This window comes from Charadrius vociferus, unplaced genomic scaffold, assembly GCF_000708025.1.
Source record: "Charadrius vociferus isolate BGI_N301 unplaced genomic scaffold, ASM70802v2 scaffold229, whole genome shotgun sequence".
NCBI classification, from domain to species: Eukaryota; Metazoa; Chordata; class Aves; order Charadriiformes; family Charadriidae; genus Charadrius; species Charadrius vociferus.
Window position 1 is genome coordinate 81,391 of NW_009649926.1, and position 17,889 is coordinate 99,279.

The 17,889-nt window shown below is 53.2% G+C and overlaps 1 protein-coding gene across 1 annotated transcript in view; it reads left to right on the top strand.

Moving 5' to 3' along the window:
- Positions 1-17,537, top strand: part of LOC104291829 (deleted in malignant brain tumors 1 protein-like) — a 29,236-nt gene extending 11,699 nt beyond the window's left edge. The window contains exons 4-11 of the mRNA XM_009891121.1: positions 5,446-5,736; positions 6,263-6,343; positions 6,691-7,038; positions 7,769-8,107; positions 8,532-8,846; positions 9,883-10,212; positions 16,685-17,036; positions 17,159-17,537. Of these exons, the coding sequence (XP_009889423.1) occupies positions 5,446-5,736; positions 6,263-6,343; positions 6,691-7,038; positions 7,769-8,107; positions 8,532-8,846; positions 9,883-10,212; positions 16,685-17,036; positions 17,159-17,537 (2,435 nt within the window). The remainder of the gene's footprint in view (positions 1-5,445; positions 5,737-6,262; positions 6,344-6,690; positions 7,039-7,768; positions 8,108-8,531; positions 8,847-9,882; positions 10,213-16,684; positions 17,037-17,158) is intronic.
- Positions 17,538-17,889: the final 352 nt, after the last annotated feature.

Consider the following 17,889-nt stretch of genomic DNA (forward strand, 5'->3'; position numbering starts at 1 on the left):
CAGCCTTCTGGCGTGTCAGCCACTCCTCCCAGTTTTGTGTCATCAGCAAACTTGCTGATAGTACACTCTATCCCTTCATCCAGATCATCAATGAATATATTGAACAGGACTGGACCCAGTACTGACCCCTGAGGGACACCACTCATTACTGACCTCCAACTAGACTCTGCACCACCACGACCCTCTGAACTCTCTATCAGCCAGTTCTCAATCCACCCACTGTCCATTAATCTAACTTACACTTCCTAAGCTTGCCTGCAAGGATGATGTGGGAGACAGCCTTGCCGAAGTCACGGTAGACAACATCCACTGCCCTCCCTTCATTCACCCATCCAGTCACGTCATCGTAGAAGGCTATCAGATTAGTCAGACACGGCTTCCTCTTGGTGAATCTGTGTTGACTACTTCTGATAACCTTCTTTTCATCCAGGTGCTTTGAGATGACTCCCAGAACAAGCTGTTCCATCATCTTTCCAGGGATGGAGGTGAGGCTGCCCGGCCTGTAGTTTCCCGGGTCATCCTTCTTGCCCTTTTTGAAGACTGGAGTGACATTGGCTATCCTCCAGTCCTCAGGCACCTCACCTGTCCTCCAGGACCTTTCAAAGATGATGGACAGTGGCCCAGCAATGACTTCCCCAAGCTCCCTCAGCACACGAGGGTGCATCCCATCCCGCCCCATGGACTTGTGTATATCCAGTTTATCTAACTGATCTCTAACGTGCTCCTCGTCAACCAAGGGAAAGTCTTTCTTCCTCCAGACATTCTCTGTTACCTGCAAAGTCTGGGACTCCCAAGGACTAGCCTGAACAGTGAAGACAGAAGCAAAGGTGGCATTTAGCAACTCCGCCTTCTCTGCATCATCTGTCACCACGGCACCTGTCTCGTTCAACACTGGGCCCACATTTTCCCTAGTTTTCTTTTTGTCTCCTATATACTTAAAGAAACCCTTCCTATTGGCCTTGACATCCCTCGCCAGGTTCAATTCCAAGGCTGCCTTGGCTTTCCTTGTTTCCTCCCTGCATACCCTGACAGCGTTCTTATACTCTTCCCAAGTGGTCAGCCCCTTCTTCCACCTAGTGTAAACTCCCTTTTTCAAACTGAGTTTTTCAAAAGGTCCCTGCTCAGCCATGCAGGTCTCCTTCTCCCCTTGCCTGATTCCTTTCTCTTTGGGATCCACTGATCCTGAGCTTGGAGGAAGTGATGCTTAAATAGCAGCCAGCTCTCTTAAGCTCCCTTACCCTCTAGAGCCCTAGAGCCTCTACGCTCCATCCCTCGTGGTGTTCAAGGCCAGGTTGCACAGGGCTTGGAGCAACCTGGGCTGGTGGGAGGTGTCCCTGCCCATGGCAGGGGGTGTGGAACTAGATGGTCTTTAAGGTCCCTTCCAGCCTAAACCATTCTATGATTCTATGAATGTTTTCCTTTTCCAGTACCGAGCTGCAAATGAGTTCTCCAAAATCATCACCTGCATGTGCTGCAGCAACAACAAAAAAAAACCCAACAAAACATTATATACCCTAAGAAGAGCATTAAGGACAAGACAAGGGGTATACAGTCCTGCCTCTTCCACGTTTTTTGTAGTGTATGCAGTGCTGGTCACCATGTCTCTGGAAGGGTGTACTGCAACTAGAGTGGGTCTAGAGGCTGCACAAAGGGCTGGGAGCTTCTGGAAGCTGATTCCCCAGGGAGGGTTGTGGGGGTTGATGCTGTCAGCTAGTTCAAAGAGAAATTAGGCAAAAGTGTGAACAATGTGTCTAAAAGCAGATGTGAAAGGGAACATGCTTAATGCAATAAATCTAGATGCCGGGAGGCTGGAGGCCATCAGAAGTGGCTTGGTTTGTGTGTTGAGCCCAACTCCTGTGCCACTTATGGGGTGAGTTGGATTGAACACTTCTCAGACCCAGTGGGAAATGCTGTCTGACTTCCCTTTAGCTCTTACTTAGGAGTTAAAGTAAGAGGTAAAGGTAAGTTATACAATGATCTCTTGGTCAAATACTTAGTCAAAATGGGCACCTCCCAGCCCCAACCTTGCTTCCGTGTCTCTGCTTCACAGAACCCTTAAAAATGGGTCCGTGAGGGATGTCAGCTGTGCTTGCAGTCCAGCTCTCTCCAAGCTGTGATGCCTGAAAGCTCCTGCATCCTCCCACAACACGAACACGATCCCCTTTTCACTTGCATTCAACACATGCAGTAAGGGTTGGGTTTCAAAATGCAGCTGCTGGGATAGCAATGCTGAAAGTGGAGCATGGGTTTTGCGTTGGGTTTGTGGTTTTGTGTTTTTTTTCCCCTCTGTGTGTTGTCTTAATAGCCAAAAATTATTTGTTTACCCTGGACATCAGTGATTTCATGAACATCATGCATTTCACACCTTGCAGGACTTCACAACCCAGCCCATCATATCACAGAACAACACAGTGGTTGGCGTTGGAAGGGTCCTCTGGAGATCATCTAGTCCAACCCCCCTGCCAGAGCAAGGTCACCTACAGCAGTTGCACAGGATGGTGTCCAGGTGGGTTTGGAATGTCTCCAGAATGGGAGACTCCCCCACGTCTCTGGGCAGCCTGTGCCAGTGCTCTGTCACCCTCAAAGTAGAGAAGTTTTTCCTCATGTTCAGACAGAACTTCCCATGTTCCAGTTTGTGGCCATTGCCCTTGGTCCTGTCACTGGTCACTGAAAAGAGTGCCCCAGCTTTGAGCAACCTGGTCTGGTGGAAGATGTCCCTGCACAGGGCAGGGGGGTGGAACGAGATGGTCTGTACAGTCCCTTCCAACCTAAAACAGTCTATGAGTCTATGATTCTAACCAAACTGGTCCTATGGTGATCACTACTGGGAAGCTCTGAGATGTTCGTACCACCCAACCCTATGTCCACCTTCCAATGTGGCAATGCAAGAGGCCTCAAGATAAACCAGTAACAGAGACAATCACCATCAGCCCTTAGGCAAACATCTTCAAAGAGCTCAAATAGAATCATAGAATGGTTTGAGTTGGAAGGGACCGTAAAGATCATCTCGTTCCACCTCCCTTCCCTAGGCAGGGACACCTCCCACCAGCCCAGGTTTCTCAAATCCCCGTCCAACCTGGCCTTGAACACCTCCAGGGACGTGGCAGCCACAGCTTCTCGGGGCAACCTGCGCCAGGGTCTCACCACCACCCTTGCCCTTGGTTTGAAAGGGCTGTGAGTGATTGACAGGCCCCATGGATGATGCAGCTCTGACCTGGGTTTGGCAAGAGGCAAAGCAGACAAGGAGATACAAAGCCACTCAGAAGTCTGTCTGTAAATGCCCCAAATTCCCTTAAACTCAGGATGCCCAAAACCTGAGTGTGTTTGCAGCTTTTTATATGTGCGATGGTTTCAGCGATGTGACTTTGGGACAGATTCCAGCCAGAGCATGCTATTTCATGTACACAACCCCTCGAAATTTTGGCAGGGGGAGGGAGGCTTCTTGCCCTCTGTAAGCACCCTGGGGGTATCCCTGGATGGCGGAGGTCCACCTTTAGCTACCTGCAAGATGAGGCTTGGTGTTTCCCGAGGGTGCAAACCTCTGTCAGTGAGCATTGCAAACCCTCCTGCTGCTGGATCCGCAGCCCAGAGTTGGCTGGGGACATGGGAGGTGGGGATGGAATGGGGTAGATGCAGCTGGAAAAGGTGGGGAGCCTCCTGGCAGACAGAGCTCTGGTGGTGAAGGGCCACCTAAATCACGACCAACTGGCAAAACTCCGGGGACAACAGGGAGGAGGGGTCAGTGCAGGAGGAGGGATGAATGCCGGGAAAACACGGGGCACGTCGCTGCAGAGGAGGGGACAAACCTGCTCTCGCCACCCACAGCACCCAGCTCAGCTCACAGCTCACACTGGGACAGTCACCCGTCCTAAGGCACATGCGATAGGCATGAGGTTTTCGGGACGTTGCCTCCTGTCCCTGCACAACAACCTGGCTGGTTTCGCTGGAGCAGGGCTCCTCATCTACCTGGCATGCCTCTGCGGTGAGTGGCTCTTGCACAGGGAAGAAGCATCTGAGGAGAAAGACGGGGTTGGAGATCTGCAGGAATAGAGGGGGGGTGACTGGGCTTGCAGATGGATGGGCAAAGCCTCCTTTGACCCACCAGCCTTTAAAAGGAAGAGAAAGTGGCAGATAGGGAAGGAGACCTCATTAGCTGGGGAATTATCCTGGCCTCGGTGCTGCTGCCTTTGCACAGAGCAGTTGGGAAATGCTTGGAGCCTCCCCAACTGGTGACAGTCAGGATCAGGAATTGCTTATTTGCGTTGGCCACCTCTCCAGGGCCGGCCAATCCGTTTACAAAGGGCACAAAGTTCTCTTCCCCGCAGCACAAACAGGAGCGTTTATTCAGCTCTGCCCCCCGCAGACACAAAGGTTTGCCAGGCGCTGACCAGTTGTGCTGCAATTGGGATGCCAAGGTGCTTTTCTTATTTTTTTTCTGCCTCGTTTTGCATCCCCTTCTCCAGGAGATGCTGCGACCTTTACCCAGACCCTAACCCGGCACCCTGCAGTGGCTCGGCCACTCCAGCGCTCACTGCCACAGTGATTAAACACCTCATATTTACCTTTTTTTTTTCTTTTTTTTCTGCAGTTTCAGCCCATGTAATGCTCTCCTCTAAGACGCAGCTCCACTTGGCTTGGGGCCACAGGCCAAATTGCGTGCAGGCTTTCTGTCGCCTCATGCAAATTGCTAATTAAAGCACCGGGTTGCACACACACAGACCCCCCCCTTTCCATCAGACAGCTGGAGGCTATCCCCTACGTACAGTTTTTCAGAGTTTTCAACCCAGCTGGCAGTCTTTTCCTTTACACTGATTGGGAATACTAAGCAAAAAACCCCAAAAACCTGAAGCCCCTTTAAAGATAATTGTCTTTCAAAAAGGGGATTTGCAGAGCATTTTGTCTCCTGGACTTGGATTTTCCTTTTTTTTTTTTTTTTTATCCTGTACGACAAATCCTGTGCAGCCATCCTCTAGAATTTTTTTTTTTAAAAAAAGGGGTTGTTTTTTTTTTTTTTACACTGGCTTGGGTTTGGGAGACTTCCCCACTGTTATCAATGAAGCATTTATAAGAGCACCAGTTCTTTTGAAGTTATAAAATAAAGCTGTGCAGTTGTACAAGCAGGACTCATGAACTACGATAAATTTGTGACCTGTCTAAAACTTCAGTACCTACCTAATCCCTGCCTGAGATTTTAAGAAGACTTAGAAAAAAACACCTCAGTAATCAGTCCCCTTCTCGTACCATAGCAGCTACACAATGAAATAATTAATTTCAGAAAGTTTCAGCATGTCTATAGTTCACATAAGCCACCGCCATTGGCAGAGGCTCCGTGAAGCTTGTGCAAGTGACGCAGCGATTCCCAGCACTGCTATTCCACACCGGACCCTCTCCATATCCCTCTTGCAGACCTGGTTGCTTCCCAGCGGGTTCCCCTCCGCTTGTCAGATGGCCCGCACCGCTGCGCCGGCAGGGTTGAGGTCTTCTACAAGAACCAGTGGGGAACAGTGTGCGATGACCACTGGGACCTGGAGAATGCTGGTGTGGTGTGCCGGCAGCTGGGCTGTGGCACGGCACTGTCAGCCCCCGGGGCTGGGCATTTCGGGGCAGGCTCTGGTCCCATCTGGCTGGACGACGTCAGCTGCATGGGGACGGAGGTTGCCCTCTCTTACTGCAGGTCGAAAGGCTGGGGAAAGAACAACTGCCACCACGGTGAAGATGCCGGTGTGGTATGCTCAGGTGATGCCCTGTGGAAATTATGGGGCGGGGGGCGTGACGACAACACATGGTCTGCAAAGCAATTCATGTTGCCCCCCCCAGTTTTCTAAAAGCTCCCTCTGGCACAGAGGCCCCATGACCCCAGCAAGGGATGGGTTTGTGGTTTGCCCCGTCCAGGGGCACTGCAGGCTGGGGAGCAATCTGTGAAGCGGGCTTGGAAACGTTATCTGTGCTAAATCCACCTTCCTGAGATGCTGAAGGGCTCCTGGAGGATGCAAAGGGACCCCTTGTGCCCCACATGCCTTCACAGTGAGCAGGACCCTGTGGGCCTCGCTTTGGCTGCATGTTTTAGGGACAGGCACAGGGCTAGAGACCCGTTGTGTTTTGCCGGCAGGCGCTGTGAGACGCAGCCTTAGGCAGGGGAGAGAACAGGCAGGAGGAGACACCCAGATTCCTTCTCATCACCAACATGAGAGATAGGATGGTTTCCATGCCCTTGCCTCTGGCAAGTCACAATCAGCTAGACAACACTCTTTTATGGCCACAGAATGCGAGGCTCCAAAAGCCTGGAGCTTCAAAAGCTTGGAGCTTTGGTGGCTGATCGAGGTGCAGACGCTCATGGCAATTGGTAGATGCTGGAGCCACCTCTGCCAGAATTGTCCCAACAGACATCAGCACACAGGTGTGCTGAGCCCCCTCAGTTGTCACCACCACCTGCAAAGAGGACATGCTGCCCCAAGAACACCAAGAAAAAAAAAATTCCTCCTTCTCCTGTCCCAGCATCCTCAGGATCTCCAGCAACAGCTTGAAAGACCGTGGGTTGCTGGGACATGGCATCACCCCCATCCCAGTCCCGAGGTGGCTGCGCATTTGTACTGACTGGGCACAGCCAACAAACATGGTGGAGTGCAGAATGGTCCTGCAGAAGTGAGGGGTAAGGGGGTTTTCACGGTCCACCTCTTTTGCCCTCTGTAGACTCATCCAGCCACCCTATGGCCATCCAAGCCGGTCCTGCAGAGGTCCGCCTAGTGAACGGCCCAAACCGCTGCTCTGGAAGAGTAGAGGTGATGCACGACCAGCAGTGGGGAACCGTGTGCGACGATGACTGGAGTTTCTCTGATGCCAGTGTGGTGTGCCGGCAGCTGGGCTGCGGGACAGCAGTCTCAGCCTATGGCGCTGCTCACTTTGGCCGGGGATCAGGACCCATTTGGCTGGACAATGTTCAGTGCAGTGGGACCGAAGGTGCCCTGTCCGAATGCCCGGCCAGACCTTGGGGTGTCAGCAACTGTGACCATGGAGAAGACGCTAGTGTTGTGTGCACAGGTAACATCATGCTTGCGGATCAGGAGAAGTTCAGCAGAGCTCTGCTCTGAGGATTCGTACCAATTTCAGAGCTGCAGCCAAGGGCTGGGCAGCAGACCGTTGGGTGGGTGGGGGACCTTGTCACCCTTGTCCCATCTCCTACAACATGCCATGCTGGCATTCTTTGGCACACACTGAGGAGTAGCAGGGATAATAGGAATGGAACAATGCCCTTTGGGCAGCACACAAAAAGTGTTCTCTCATGGGCACAAGGGAGAGAGGGGAAGCATGGGACTAGGTGCTAGATGCTCCTAGCAAGATCCCAACCCACCATACAATGGGGACCAGTAGCCCACAGGCTGTGCAAAGGTGGGGTGTGGGGGCCCTGAAGTCTGTTTGAAGACAGGGAACCAGCAACAGGGGGCCTGCAGAAAGTCTCTGCCTTTGGGGGCTGCTGTGGCCACATGAAGGGTTCATGGATGGCCACCTGGGAGGACTGAGAAAAGGATTGTAACCATTTATGGTTTGCTTGCGGTCCTGTTGGACGTGCATGGGCTCTGAGGTTACACGGCTGGTTTTACCTGCACCTGTGCTGTTTAGCCCCAAACATTAGATATTCCTCAATGGCTCTGTGTGGACATGAGAACGTCCATGGAGCATCCTCCAGCACAGGTCTCACCATGGTGGCAAGAAGAGGCACAATGCAGGAGACCTGGTCTGATGTTCCCCATGTGTCTCATGTCACGAGCAGGCACAGCCACCAACACACCAGCTCATCTGCGCCTGGAGAACGGCCCTGGCCGCTGTGCGGGACGCGTGGAGGTGCTCTACAACCATCAGTGGGGGACGGTGTGTGACAACGGCTGGAGCCTGGCTGAGGCAGCGGTGGTCTGCCAGCAGCTGGGCTGCGGGACGGCTGTCTCGGCCCCAGGCTCGGCTCACTTTGGGCAAGGGTCTGGCCGCATCTGGCTGGATACCGTGAACTGCACGGGAACAGAAGCCAGCCTCTCTGAATGCCAGGCCAGGCCGTGGGGATCCAACAGCTGTGACCACCACAAAGATGCTGGTGTGGTGTGCTCAGGTGATCCACGTTAGTTGGGATAAGTACTGTGCGGGGTTGGGGTGCAGGATAGGCTCAACTGGTACCCCAGGACCCTCCCATAGTCATTGTTGACCTTTGGATCCTCCCATAGTCACTGTTGACCCCTGGACACTCCCATTGTCACTGTTGACCCCAGGATCCTCCCATAGTCACTACTGACCCCAGGACACTTTCTTAGGCTCCAAGCCCCAAGCTCTGGAACTGCAACCCCTCTTTATCCATGCCAATGAGAAGCAAATCCCAAGCCAGCCCTGTCCATGCAGCACCTTTCCCAGGCAGCCAGACGCTGCACGCACAGAAGGATGCTCTGCTTTTCCCATGGCTTGGCACATAGCAGAGCCCAACTGGAGCAGTGGCTGATGGTCAGGCATCACTGTGCCCCTTCCCCCCTTCACAGATGTGGACACTTCAGGGCAGCGTCTGCTGCGGCTGGTGAACGGCTCCAACAGCTGCCTGGGGAGAGTCGAGGTCTTTCATGACCAGAAGTGGGGGACCGTGTGTGATGATACCTGGGACCTCTACGATGCCGCCGTCGTATGCAGGCAGCTGGGCTGCGGGACAGCACTGTCAGCACCAGGCTCGGCTCATTTCGGACAGGGGTCAGATCCCATCTGGCTGGATGACATTCATTGCCGGGGGACCGAGTCCACTTTGACCAAGTGTGAGCTGGGCAACTGGGGAGAGCACAACTGCGGACACAGCGAGGATGCCGGCGTGGTATGCTCAGGTAACAGCAGGCTTCAGGGACCAGGGCGGATGAGTCAGCAGATGGGTGCTGGAGCTGCTGTTCTACCCCAGGGCCATGCCAGGCTCTCTCCTTTCTGCTCACTCGTTCCCATCCCCAGCTCCACAGCAGAAGTCAACTTTCACCCAGCTGTTTGGCTTGGAGTTGAGCAAAAACGCCACCCTGCCTTAGAAAGGAATTATGCACCTAACTTATACTGATTTCATCTAGACTACATCCCGCAGGCTCATCAACAACAGCATCCTGGGATGGGCAAAGCCTTTCTTAAAAAAAAAAATAATCCAGGCGCACCTTTCCTAGACGCAGGAATCCAGTGCCACCATAGAATCATAGAATCATAGAATTGTTGAGGTTGGAAGGGACCTTTAATATCAACGAGTCCAAACATTAACCTAGCCTGACAAAACCACTTCTGAACTGTGTGCCCAAGTACCACATCTGCCCTTTTTTTAAACACCTCCGGGGATGGAGAATCCACCCTCTCTCTGGGCAGCCTATTCCAATGGTTCATAACCCTTTCAGTGAATTTTTTTTTCCTAATATCCAATCTAAACCTCGCCTGGCATAACTTGAACCCATTTCCTATTGTTCTATCACTTGTTACTAGGGAGAAGAGGTCAGCCCCCACCTCTCTACACCCTCCTTTCATGTAGTTGTAGAGAGCGATAAGGTCTCCCCTCAGCCTCCTCTTCTCCAGGCTAAACAAACCCAGTTCCCTCAGTCGTTCTTCGTAAGACTTGTCTTCCAAACCCCTCACCAGCTTTGTTGCCGGGGAGGTGGGTGTGGGTCTACCATGAGCCCCATCTCACATATACCAGCCCTGTGGTGGCGTTGCTTATTAAGGCACATTGCACAAGGGGATGGAGTAAGGCAATCCATGCCTCGTAGCTGCTCACGGATGCTGGTGGCTTGCCTGCAGCAGGGTACCAGGAAAAAAATGCCCGGGAGCAAGTCAGAAGCTCTCATCATCGTATGGGGTTGGAGGCACCACCTTACCCCTTTGTGCTCTTCCTTGCAGGCACAAACCCCTTACAGGTGCGGGTGCAGGATGGCCCCGGTCCCTGCGCAGGGCGGGTGGAGGTGCTCTTCAACGGTACCTGGCACGGGGTGTGCAGCAGCAGCTGGAGCTTGGTGGAAGCCGGGGTGGTCTGCAGGCAGCTGGGCTGTGGACCAGCCCAGTCGGCGCCCATTGGAGCCCAGCTGAGCCATGGGGACGGCCATGTCTTGCTGGAGGGTCTAAACTGCCGGGGGTCCGAGTCGCTGCTCCTGGAGTGCCAGCAGAGAGAGATGGGCCCGGGGCCTTGCAGGCAGGGCTCGGCAGCCCATGTGGTGTGCACGGAGCAGAGAGGTGAGTGCTGGGACTCATCCCAGCTGCTGCGTCATCCCCTCTGACTGTATCGAGGCCAACTCAGTGCAGACTCATGGTGGGGTGAAGGCTCCTTTCTCCATCCCACTCTTAGCCTCCTCCCAGGCAGGCAGAAGCGTTGCCATAAACCTTTTTGCTGGGAGGCGTTAGGTGGGCAGGGTAGAGGCACCTGAAGGCAGAGGAGTGGGACCAACTCGGTGAAGGCATCTTAGTGGGCACGGAGAGCCAAGCATCCCTGGTGGACACGTGCTGTTTGCATTAGCCCAATGGGGTTGGTGTCCATGCACCCATCCTCCCGAAGCAGAGGGTGAGCCGTCACTCCTGCTGAGGAGGGTCAGCCTAGCACCCCAGATGTTGCAATTCCCCAAAAACATGCAGCAGAAGGGAAGAGTGAGTGGGGAAGAGAGGGTTGGGCCATCCAACCAACCTCCTCTGAGCTTCACACTTCCTACAGACCTTGTACAGTCCTGCTCGGTGCTGGCAGGCCTGCTTGGCATGGGGGCAACGCTCTGTGGGACCCTGTTGGTCCTGTACCTGTGGACAAGGTGTGGAAGACGGGCTGGACGCTCCCCAGGTAAGAGCAGGACCACAGCACATGGTGCACCTGGCCTGCTTGCGGAGCTGGCTGGACTCCTGGCTGGCATAGATGCACACCAGGCTGGGTCTGGGGGTTGCACCCTCCATGCATCACCCTGCTCCTTTATTTTGCAGACAAACCACTTATAATGAAGACAGAGGACACCAGGATATCATCCGAGGCTTAGGCAGCCACGCTCCTGGTGTCCAAGGCAAGGCTCCCTCAGGACCCCAGAAGACCCCGTTCTGTGGAGCCAGAAGAATGGAGCAGTTGCTGTGATGGGTCAGCAGAGAAGACCCCCTCTGGCAGAGTGGAAACCCCTGCCTTGTGTGCCCCATAGCCCCCAGGTCACTGCACTCAGCCTCTGTGAGTCCCAGTTCCTCTATGCAGCATTGTGAAGCCCCTCAATCTCCGAGGAAGGTCTTCTCAGAATAACCCCTATCTGGTCCTCTGGATAGGCTGCAGCATCCTCACCCTATCTGAACAGACTCCTCTTATTCCCAGCCCTATAACTGCTATAATTCCTATTCCCAGCCCTATAGCCCCCTATAATCCCCTGCAACGGCACCCAGTGCCATCACCCTCACCGCACTCCCTCCCTTTTTTCCCTAATCTCCCATGGAAGTGAGGATTATTTCCTCACCCAGGAGAAGGCGAGTAGGGTGCTCTCCTGCACTGTACACAACCACCTTTGTGAAATGAGGAGTGCATTTAGAAGCCCATCCAGAATGGGGGGAAACTCCCTCACCCATTGTATTTATTCAATCCACTTTTGAATACCAGTAAAAATCCTAAAACCTGAAAGACTGAGAATGCAGCATTATAGAGATTCAGGGATATGGAGTGACTTGGTGAGGTGGAAGTGGTGGAAGAATAGGCCCCTTGGTTACAGAGGGATTGTAGATGATCGGGTCAGATACAGGAGATTCAAGATTGCTAACACTGGGTGAGATATTCTTCTGGCCACCAACAAGGAACAGTCACGTCCCTAATGGAGCAACCCATGGAGTCTGGTCTGAGCCCCAAAATATCCACCATCTTTGTGAAGACAGGAGGGGCCATGGTCAGAGGAATGTCCCAGTGCCATGGGAGGGAATGAAGGGACCAAAAGCTTGACCAGGTTGTGATGAAGGAGTGCCTTGCAAGCTGAGTTGATCTCTGCACGAGGGCATGGAAGGGAGAAGACACACGTAATGAAAGAGTCACAGCATGTATTTCAATGCCCTTCAGGTCTAGCCTTCCACCTTTCCTTGCCTCCCACCTTTCCTTGCCTCCCAGCCAGCAGCTTGCAGCTGTGACCAGTTCACTTGTCCTAAGCCCCAGCCACAGAGCCCCCCTGGCCAGGTGTCTCCTGTCCACATGTGGCTGCAAGGTCATCTTCAGCTCCTCCACAGACATACATCCCTCCTGGGACTTCAAGGTTTCTCATCCTCCTGCTGGCACTCGAGCCTTCTCATCTTCCTGCTGGCTGCCCCAGCAGACCTGGTCCTCTAGCCTTGCCTGTCCCAAAGCCTACATCAAAGTCCCAGGGCTCCTCCTAGGTCTAGACAGAGTGACGTCAGAACAGGGGAAAACAGAACCTTGGATGCAGTTTTGTGCAATAAAATATGTGCGCCGTTTGGAGAAGGTCTTTGTTATAAAGCTGGGATGAGTTGATGCTCTTCAGGGCTTCAACATCATGCAGGATCAGCACCTGCTAGACCCCAGCTCGGGCCACGGGTTACACTGCAGAGATGCTCTGCAGGGACTGCAGTATCTCAAGAAGGGGTTTCAGGCTTCCCAGGGGGACACAACACCCAAATTCAAAAGCAGCAGAAGGGACATAGACATGACTAACTTCCAGAGTGGCCGTTTGTCCAAACTGTGAAAACAGCCCCAGGAGAAATGTCCTTCCCAGAGCTATGTCACCCACGTCAGGCTACGACAGTTCACAGCATTTCCGTGCCGGTCGGTATCGGGAATCTCTTTGCTGCTGGCCTGTTTGTTTGCAAAGAAGGGGAACAAAGTCCTTGGGCTCATTGAGCCTCGGTACAAATGAATACAGTCACCTTTCCCGACTGCTTGACTTTTAAGAGATGAGTTTTGACTTGTTTCCAGCCTAATTTTCACCCACTCATTCTTGTACCTTTGTTTAGCACACCTCCTTCACCTTTCGGTCTTCAGCCCTAGTTCTGGGGTTTGGGTTCCTCCTGTTCCTGTTTGATCTCCTTGCAGGCAGCAATCTATTCTCCACTCCGCTACCCCTCTCAGATTTTGCCAGGCTGAACAGTTAAACTCAGCCTGAGACCTTCCTGCCCACGCTGTCCTCTTCCCATTACATGCTCCAGTTTTTGCTTCTTATTTTCACACAGACATGGGGAGAACCATCCACCCTATTTCTGGCAGGGGTCACATCCTTGCCCAATGCAAACCCCAATTTCAATGCACCACCAGCACAGCACCCACATCCACCTGAACCCTCCCATTGGGAGCAACAAGTGACATTAATTTGATGATCATTTCACAAAACTTCTTTCCAGCAGCACGCTGCTCTGCCTTTCCTTGCACAACTTCAGCGTACCACCACGAAAGGATGGGAGGACAGCAAACTTCCATCTTCTCAGCATCTCAGGACATGCTTGGGGCAGCACTTTGCAAGGGATGTGCCTGGAGCATCATCTGCATAACAGCAATCGGGAAGCAAACTGCTAATCCAAAAAGGACCCTTGGAGTCTTGCAAGCGCAGCCAGGGTAGGATAAGGCAATGGCAGTTTCCCTTGTTTTCCAAACCTGACTGAGCCGTCCAAAGCATCGCAAGGTGGCTGTGACACCCCCTCTCATCACAGATGATGTCCAGGCTCGCCTGATGTCAAATGGCTACAGTGCAGGGGCTGGCTCCAGCCTCCACAATAAAGCCATTTCCAGCCTTTAGTGACCTATTTTCTTGCAGTAGATGGCCCCTCACCTCCCAAAACCCAACCAGACACTTTCTAATGAAGCTAACATAGCTCTATTTCCCCAGTTCTGTGCATTAAGGCTTGATTTAGCCTGTCAAAAATAGATACCTTGTACCACGGTAGCTGAGGCGGCCACAGGGGCTGGCACGTATGAGACGGGATCTGAGTGTCGAGAAGGTTTTGTTTGCTCCACATTTTCCTGGAACAGCTCACTGTTTCGCAAGCCGATGACAAGACTGGCTGCTGCATGGGGCAACGGGTCACCTCCTGGCAGAGCTTCACAGGAGGCGAAGCTCCCAGGGCGGGAGCAGGGCGGAGGAAGAGGAGAGCTCACTGCAGAACTCCCAGTTTGCTCTCCCAGTTTCCCAGTGGGACACCAAGCTCTGCTGGCATCTCACAGGAGGACAATCCACTCCAGCCTCCAGCCTGTGGCCAGGCTGCGAACATGGGGATGCTGACTGGTCTCCATCCCTTGCCCAGCCACCCTGGGGACAGAAAACCCACTCATGGAAGGACCAAGAGCACAGGGACCATCCTCCTGATGGCATGCCTTTGGGGTGAGTGGTGTTCGCCTTTGCTCCTGACTGCAGGGAGCCCATCAGCCATGTGGGCTCCTGCAGCCTGTTCAGCTAGCACTTTGTGGAGCACAGCAGAGGCTGGTTGGGGGTCCTGGGTTTTACTCAGGGGTCTTGGGCAGTGAAGAATGGCTTGTGATGGCTTTGGAGGTGGGTGAAAGATTTTTTTTTACGCAAAGTCTGGAGCTTATTTACCTCTCCTGCACTCCAAGAGCCACACATTGCAGGTCTACTTCTGCACGCATGGTTTTGTCCCATAATCAAAGGCTCATGCCCCACAATTTTAAGTTTGTGAGCATAACAAAAGTGGAGGGAAGCATGCCCTATCCTGAAGCTGTCTCACAGCTGGCTACGGCCTCCTGCCCTGCTTTAATCTTGGCTTATCCCAGACCATCCATGGCAAACTTGCAGCATGGAGGGGGCTTGGTCAAACCCAACAGCACTCTGCATTAAGAGGGGAGGCTCCCCGTCCAATGGCGAGGTGAGCAAGTAGGAACCCACATTGCCAGGACAAAGCTGGGTGGCTCATGGCTGTGCAGCACAAGGAACCCAATGTTTGTTGGGCTAATGGGGTAGAGAGACAAGATGCCGGCAAGAGACATGACCCTTGTGCTCAGGCAGAGCTGTAAGGAAATGTCAGACCCTTCAGGTCCCTTATCCGCAGCCATAGTTTGCTGTCAGACATTGGTGCAAAGATGGGGAAGAGCTCTGCTCCAAGAGCAACGTCATGCTGATGGTTAATGGCAGCTTTGCTTTGGAAATGGTTAAGAAAGGGCTTAGGGCTTTGTCCGAGCTGCCCTAGCTCAGAGCACAAGCTGGTTATTCGATTTGGGCAGCCTTCCTAGTGCTGATTCACATTTACAAAGGGCACGAGCAGAAACACTCTTCTGATCGGGTCTGGAGTGAGCAAAATTAGGAACATGCTTTCCCTGCTGGTAGGGATTTTGTTTTCATTTCCAGGCTGATTAGTTGCTGAGGGCAGTTTGTACCACTGCCCCTTGGAACTAAAGTTTTACTTTAACTCACTTGGGTATTTTCCTTCTCCAGTGATCTATTCACAAACACTACAATCTTCCCACTTTTTTTTTTTTTTTTTTTTTTTTTTTTTTGGAAATCCTGCTCCTGGAAATTTCAGTACAGTCTTTGCCTCTTCAATGGTCAGTATCTCCTGGCTTGCTGGAGGCATCTGGGCTGGGACTTGTCCACAGTCAATGCACACGTGGCTGGGCAGTGCTTGCAAGAAACATGCCAAGGAATATATCAACTCTGCTAAGTCTCAGCCGCAGGGCTGATTTATTGTTAATACAGGCAGCCTCATCGCTTCTAGTAAAAATAAGGAAAGCAGAGCAAAAAGCGCAGGGGGAAAGCGGGGAAAGGATGAAACAGACGAGCCATCCATGGTCAGGACTGTGCTCTTAGCCTGGGCACAGGAGAGACTGCAAACTCGCAATGCATCGGGTTCAGCCTCCTTGTAGAAATGACTTTTGAGGGGCAGCTTTGCAAAGACACTTTATTGCAAAGAGGTTTTCCTGCTCCCCACTGCACAGCCCCAGTGAAAGAGCTGAGCTACGCACTGCCGCCCCCAGCATGCCACAGCTGCCCAGGTGCTGTGCCTGTTTGAATGACTCAGGGATTTGATTTTTAACCTGTTTCATACTCTTTCTGGCCCTGGTGACTTCCCAAGTGCTACGTCTGGCCTCTCGCTTGCTGACAGTCGGACCCGCACACAGACCAGTGCCTGAGCACTTCGGAAATCATTATCCACGGTCAAAAAGCTTATTTGCACAATGCAATCATATCCCTTTTGAACTTTTTTTTTCTGGTGACCCCGTTGAGCTCTCCATGTGACTAACTTCTAGTTACAGCTCCTTTCTGCACGGTCTCCCTTTGGTTAGTGCTCTTGCAAAAGTGTGCCTGTGGGACCAGTGGCAACTTCACATTGTGGGTCTTCGTCCTGCCAAGACCCTTAGTTCAAGCACTTTTTCACTCATCCTTGCAAGGTGGCCACACAGCTGGCCCCCAAGGCATTACCCAGCCTTGACGGTGAAGTTACATCTTTGCCGCTTGTACAAAAAAATGCATGAGATCAAATACCCATTTTTTTCTGCCTATTGCATGAGCAAGAAAAGGGCTCCTGGGGTGTGGGATCCACACTGAGGTCAATTCAGGGTTTTAGATGCAGAGGTAGGGCGTGGTTGTCTAGAGATGCCCAGGGCCATCTGAGATGTCCAGGGCAGGTGTGGGATTCTCAACACCACCTCTGAGAGCATTTTTGGGGGTAAAAGTCATCTCAATGTGTGAGCAGCTGGGCTCCATCCACCCCCAGGGTTTCACCTCTCCTCCTCTTTCCCCTCTTGGCTTTGCAGGCACAGTTGCTGAGAGCCCAGGGAGGCTTCTTCGTCTGGTGGGCGGCCCTGACCGCTGCGCTGGGAGGGTGGAGGTGCTCCGCAATGGGACATGGGGGACTGTGTGTGACGACGGCTGGGGTTTCCCTGAGGGCCAGGTAGTGTGCCGGCAGCTGGGCTGCGGGACGGTGCTGTCAGTGGCACCAGGAGTTCGGTACGGAGAAGGAACAGGACAGATCTGGTTAGATGAGGTCAACTGCACCGGGGAGGAAAGGGGCCTCTACGGATGCCGAGCGAGGCCATGGGGGGAACACAACTGTCACCACGTGGAGGATGCCAGCGTTGAGTGCTCAGGTATCCCAGGACAGCAGCCATCTGGCTGTGCACCACCTCCACCCCTGCATCCCTTCCTTCTGTACTGCCGGTCATGCACAACTGTTCTCCAACTCTTCCCCTTGGGGCACCCTCAGACTCCAGCGTCACCACCCTGGGGACCCTCCAGCTGCTCAACGGCCCCAACCGCTGCGCCGGGAGGGTGGAGGTGCTCCACAACCACATGTGGGGGACGGTCTGCGATGACGGTTGGGACCTGTTCGACGCGGAAGTGGTGTGCCGGCAACTGGGCTGCGGCACAGCGCTGTCGGCCACCAATGGGGCTCGCTTCGGGAGGGGCCATGATCCCATCTGGTTGGATGAGGTGAACTGCACTGGCACCGAGGACACCCTCTTCAACTGCCGGGCCAGCAAGTGGGGGGACAATAACTGCTTCCACGGGGAGGATGCTGGAGTGATATGTTCTGGTAACTCACCTCAAGGTGCAAGAGGGGTCAACATCAGACTTTCAGGGTTTCCTAAGGGATCATGGGATTGCTAGTGCCTTCCCCCTGAGGGTGCTGTCCCGTGGCATCCCCTTTGCAGCTCTGTGGAGCACCGGCAGCACACAGGTGGGCAAGATGCCTTGCAAAGCCTTTTCCCACCTCCTGCTGCCGTGGATCCAGTGCTGGATCCACAGGCTGCCCAGAGAGGTTGTGGAGTCTCCTTCTCTGGAGATATTCAAAACTGCCTGGACACAATCCTGTGCAACGTGATGTAGGTGAACCTGCTTTAGCGGGGGGGGTGAATTAGATGATCTCCAGAGGTCCCTTCCAACACCGACCATTGTGTGGTTCTAAGCTGCAGGAACAGCAAAGGGCCATTTGTTTGCAGTCGCATGCATGAATTACGGA